General features: G+C 45.1%; 1 protein-coding gene across 2 annotated transcripts in view; it reads right to left on the bottom strand.

Moving 5' to 3' along the window:
* The window catches only part of VAPA (VAMP associated protein A), a 40,988-nt gene extending 39,768 nt beyond the window's left edge, over nt 1-1,220 (bottom strand). For both annotated transcript variants that reach the window (XM_077778244.1, XM_077778243.1), the window contains exon 1: nt 1,114-1,220. In XM_077778244.1, coding sequence (XP_077634370.1) covers nt 1,114-1,192 — 79 coding nt within the window. In that variant the 5' untranslated portion in view covers nt 1,193-1,220. The remainder of the gene's footprint in view (nt 1-1,113) is intronic.
* Nucleotides 1,221-6,000: the final 4,780 nt, after the last annotated feature.

Below are 6,000 nucleotides of genomic sequence, written 5' to 3' on the forward strand. Positions count from 1 at the left end.
AATGTACTAAAAAGCTTACAAAATAGTTACACAGTATTACCTTCATAATACCAGAAGACAGTATTTTTTAAATTCCTAAAACTATTCAAAACGCTTCCTATGGAAAACAATTGTTTTTCCTTTGGACTCACTCTTGTACAACAGTGAAGGATTTCATTCGTTTTAAGCACTGGAATGGCTACACACTTCACAAAAATTTTCTCATCATAACTACTGAAATTGAAATACAAGATAATGAATCATCCAAAAGGCGATTCACAATACACTTAAATGAAGACCGGAAGGAATCTGCTTTTCATTTCGGAGCTCCGCACGCTTTCGGTATTCCTAAAAAGAAACTAGTTTAACTCTTTTCCCTAAAGTACCCAAATGGGCCAAAGGGCCCCTCAGATTATTCCTCAGGAATCACCAAAATCGGACTCATGATATTAATCACAGGCACTGCTACAAAATACATCAAGGACGCTCCAGAGCTGAGTAACACCTCATCAGCCCCCACACAAACCGCAAACATAAAGGCAAAAGTCACCAATACTTGAGATTCCGCAGCAAATGAGCTAAGTTAAAGGGCTAACCAAGAGCAGACACACACCAGGGCCTCCCTGCGCAGAAGGTGAGCTGAAATGCCATACCGGAGGACCAGGAAGACGTCTACTATTAACCTACTACTATCAATTCCAGGGCTGACGCATAGCTTTCCTGCCCGCACGCGCTTGGGTCTCTGCCAACACAACCGGGTAAGTCATAACCAGAGGACTTCACGGGCTTCTCCGCCTCCCTAGCGCTCCAGATACCTGACAGCGAGTTCTAAACAAGGTAAAAAGGTAGGCAGCAACCCCGTCTGCGAGGGCCGAGGGCCGGCTGCACCCAGCCTCTGCTCGAGGCCGAGGAGTGGTTCTCTCTCGGAACCAAGTCCAANTTCCCGCCGCAGACCGGAGCGCACGCTCTAAGGTCACCGCCCACCCACACCCTCTCAGACAACGCCCGACGGCCCTCGGGGGCCAAGGACAAGTGCCAGGCGCGGGCAGCGGCGCGGACAGCACCCGGGAGGCGCCCCCGCGGGACCGCAAGATGGCGNGCCGCACCCAGGTCAGCTGCCCTCTCCCAGCCTACCTTTGAATTTGAGGTCTGTGGGCGGGTCGAGGACCAGGATCTGCTCGTGCTTCGCCATGGCCCCGGAGGCGGACGCCATCGGAGAGACAGCGCAGAGCCTGGGCGNACCCCCGACGCCTGCCGCTCTGTGGCCGGGCCACTGGGCCGCCCGCTGGGTCACCAGCTCCGGCTCTCACAACTGACTAAACCCCACACCAGCCGCCGCGGCCACGCGCACTGCGATCCTCCGCGCCCCACGTGACGGCCCCTGCGTGCCTACGTGCGCGCCCCGGCGGCCGGGAGCCCCTAGCGCTCGTCCCGCCCTCGAGTTCTGCCCAGCGCGGCGCCGGCTGGTGCGCCTGCGCGCTCTGGGCCTCTCAGCCGCCGGGAGCTCGAGCTGTCAAGGGAACGGGTGTGGGCAGGGGGCGGGGCTAAACTCCGTGGCGCCGACGCGCTGCGCGCCGCAGGGCAGAAGGGCTCAATTGCCCGTCACGTTTAGCTCCGGTTACGAAACTAGAGAAGATACTATATAGCAGCACATCACCGTCTTCCGAGTGGGAATGCCTAGTGGAAGGAAAGCGTAGTCAGGCTCACTCACTACAACTCCCAGCGTACCAGTGGGACCTAGTCCTTTTGCGGCACTGCGCGATGCTTGCTGGGAATTGTAGTAGTGGCTGTTTGTGGGCGGGAAAGATAATGAGGTCCGTTGGCGGCGAATGGGTGGGGCGCGCTGACACGCATTTTTGGCTCCCAGAGACTGTCTGCGCTAAAAAGAAGAAGAAAAAAAAAAAAACTTTTGAAAACTTACCCGAGGTCTCCCGCTTAGAAATGTCAAATATACCCCGTGAAAAACAGGCCAGGATTTGTCAATCTGTTCTCTAAATCTACCCATCCCTCTATTGGTAGGGCTACATTCTCTGTTGTATTCCAAGCCAACGTCTACTGTTTTCCTGAATTCAATCCGGCGATGCAAAAAGCAAATGAGGAAACACACCACGTTTAGGAAGCAAACGCGCCGTTGGGGAAATCTGACAAGGAACATTTACCAAGCTAGAAATAGAATTCAAAATCTACAGAGTTCAGTTGCTGGCGTCTCTTGGGTTTTATTAATGATAGACAAAAACCGAAACAGTTGTTCATGTTCCCGTATTGGAAATGAATTCCATCCGCATCGTTTATGGTAACGTGTAGTAAACTGAACCAAATGAGGAAAATCTCGTGAGCAAAGGCGGTGACAGATCTTTAACCGATTGCCAGGGTAATCGGGGACAGGAACATCAAATGAAGCAAATGAATGTGCCGTAAATAAATCTGTACAGTACTAGAAGTCTCTAGGAAGCACCACAAAAGAAAGGACATATTGATGCTGCTGCCACGAAGGAGCAGCCCAGTTTGTCTTGAAAATAAATGAGCAAATGAACAGTAATCTAAGCGTAGGCACAAAGTCCAAGTCTTCAAGAGCAATCCAAGTATCTATCAAAGCCCATCTGGGAATTGCTCTCCAGTATAGCTAACCTAGCATCCACAGACGATTGTACTGTGCGTCTTAAGCTGTGAAAAACCTCGGAGGCCAGAAGTGCTTAAATAGTTTCAAAAATATATTCTAAATTTACCTTTCCTTTGATTTCATTCACAAAATGTATTTTGAAATTTCAATCATCATTAAAGGAAAATACAATTGTATGTTTATCAAAAGAGGGCTTGAGGTTTAAAAAAAAAAAGGTGAGGTTAACGATTACTCCATAGGATGGTGTCTCACACATGTTCAGTTGTGAACTGACAACCCTCCAGTATCTTTGCTTGCCTCAGAACTGTTATCCATGGGGCAAATTAGCCTTGGCTGAACTGGCTCCTCCACAGCTAGATAGACATTTCTCTTACCGGAAAGCATTTGGGAATCCCAGTGTGCAAACAGCAATTAGCAAGTATAACATGCTGAGGAAGTTCTCAGTCACTCCCATATGGGACAGTGGTTGCCCATTCACCATGAATTCAATGGGAAGCCTGAATTGGATGTATTCCAATTTTCCAGTCCATTTACGTCATCACCTTCGGAATCAACCATTTTTGTCTTCTCAATATTGCTTCAAATATCATATAGATATAGGGTTAAACTCTATAAGAATTTAAATATCTGGTAGTCTAAGAATACATGAAACATCTTTGGAATAATTCCCCTATTACTGTTTTAGAGCATTACATTAATAATGACTCAGAGTCCTCCTGAATCATCTATCCCTCATTAAATAGTGCACTATTTAAGTGGTTTGTGCTTTGGTATTTATGATTACGTTTCTTCCAGCAGTTCAAAGATCCTTACAAACATCATTACACTCTTCTCAGAACAACTATCAGCAAGTTTTATATTTGTTGTTAAACAGAGAAATGAAAACACAGGTGAGAGCATCTCATGGCAGTAATAGAGCTAAACTATGGGGGGGGGGGGTTGCCCAATCTTCCATCCTGTGCATCTTTGCTTTTCCCAAAGCCACAATGAAATGAAAACTGAAAGTGATTAAGAGAACAATGTTCATTGTTTGCTCTTGCTCTCTCACCTGTGTGCAATCCCTCTCTTTCTCCATACATATATATGTTCTCTTAAGGTATTAGCAAGTGTAGAGAAAGAGCGAGAGAGTATATATACATATATGTTGAGTATATACAAGTATATTTCTCTAGCTACTAAGAAGTTTTTATGAGTCTCAGAAGTATGAAGTCCTTAAATATTACTTCGACCTACTAGAATTACTAATAGTATTCACCTTTGGACAGATTATCTCATAGGTTTGGCAAGGATAGAAAAAAAAGTTACCAGTACCTATGGTAACAAAGTAAAACTATCTTCTCCATGGTTAAACATGTGAAACTTTACTTTATAAATGTGCTCTGTAATTATGAATTTATATATGGTCGATTCTCGGTGTAAGACAACTCAGTAAACGTTTAAATGGTCATACCCACAATAAAGGTTGAGGCAGTAAAGCGTGTTGGGTTAAGATTATAGACCTTGGGTCTGAACTGCTGGGTTGAAGTCCTGTTTACCACCGTACGATCTTAGCAGCTTACAGCACCTCTCTGTGCCTGTTCTACATGTATACACTGGGGAGGCTAAGAATACCTGCCTCTGAGTCTTGTTGTGAGGATGAAATAAGTTAACACACACGAAGAGCTTAGGGTAGTGCCTGGATCTGTCATTGTTACCTTATACATGCTAAATGTGGAATTATTGCTGTGTGCCCGGTACTGTGGTAGGTGCTGGTGGTATAATGGTGAGCCAGGAGACACGATCTCTGCGCCTGTAGGGCTACATTCAAGCAGGAGAGCCAAACATGAAGTAACTCCCTGGTAGCCAGGATTCTGTTCTTGAAGTTAAGTCTGAGTAGTGAAATACACTCAGGCAAGATTTGAAAGTTAGACGTGAGAGCAAAGGCCAGCTTTTTGTCCCTTCTGGCTGTTTTTCTGCTGAGGCAAGGCGAGGGCCCAGAGACTTGCAGTTTTCTGCACCAACATGCCAATGGCCATTTACTAGCTTGCTTCCTAGATATCAAGAGACCATTATTGCAAGTCAGCAGGAGCAGTGGCCCCTTCTTGGGTCTAGCTTCTTGATCCCTGGGTCAGAGGCAAGAAGTGCAGCCTCAGAGAGGGCAGCTGCCCCGGTGGGGCAGTTCAGTCTTGCCCCGGAGTCATTCCTGGAGAGCCTTATATAGAGCCTGCTTCTCCACCTCTCCCCCAAATTTTCAAGCACCTGATTCCCTTCACTGTGTTCTTTCAGCTTATGATGTTAACTAAAGTATTGCAGAGAGGGAGGCATCAGGGAAGCCAAGAGTGGGTCAAGAAGGAGGTCAATAGGAAGGAAATCTGCTGAGCTGTTCTAGAAGGCAGGGACTGCAAACCATTCTCCTGACTGAGTAACAAGGATGCTGGGGGGTAAAACAGGAATGAAGCAGAGTCAGTGCACACAAAGAGATGGGTCTAAAATAGAGATATATGGAGACAGAAGACCGATAACTGACTAAAATATGTACGAGGCCAGGAAGTATCACAGGGATACGATGTCATATAAATGTGGATTCGTTGGTGGTGCTTATTGTAGCATATTTGTCAGACCTCTGTGAGAAATACAGATTCTCAAGGAAGGCAGATGGGAGCCTCACCAGATAAAATCAAGGCTGGAAGAAGAGTTAGAAAAAAAAGATTTATCTTGGGGATTTTTCTTTTTATAACCATTTAAAACAGTTAGGACTGTAAGATTAATCATCTTTGTTTATGAAAAATCATTTGAAGAATATGTGTTTCCTCAGTTAATCTTTTCTACTGTAAAAGCAATATGTGCCGTTGTAACACAGGACATAATCCAAAAGCATATGGACAAAAAGTTTCTTCCTACACTTCCCATTTCTACTCCACTTAGGGTAACCAGTTTAACTGCCTGGATTGTATATCACTCTCTAACTGTATCCACACTTATACAAACACAGCCAGTTTGCTTTTTGGTGGGTTTTTTGTTTGTTTGTTTAACACAAATTATAACATGTTACCATACCGTTGCTGTATTCACTTTATAGTATATTATTGATAACTGGTCAGGTCAATTGGCATAGATCTAACTCAGTCTTTTAACAGCTAAATCCATGGAATAGATTACCCTACTCTAGAACCATTTGCTCCCTTATTGATAAACATGTAAATTGATCTGGACTTCTATCACAACTAACAGCACCGCAGTAAACATCCTTGTATGTATATCTTCATCATAGAATACTTTTTTTTCCACAGGGAGATAATCCAGTGGTGGGATCACTGGATCAAAGATATTTTCTGTTTCAATATATATTGCATGCTTTTAACCAAAAAGTTGTAACAACTCACACCTCCATCAGGAACATATTGAGGATGTCTGTCTGCCCG

Source organism: Crocuta crocuta, unplaced genomic scaffold, assembly GCF_008692635.1.
Source record: "Crocuta crocuta isolate KB4526 unplaced genomic scaffold, BGI_CrCroc_1.0 scaffold26, whole genome shotgun sequence".
In the NCBI taxonomy this organism is placed as follows: Eukaryota; Metazoa; Chordata; class Mammalia; order Carnivora; family Hyaenidae; genus Crocuta; species Crocuta crocuta.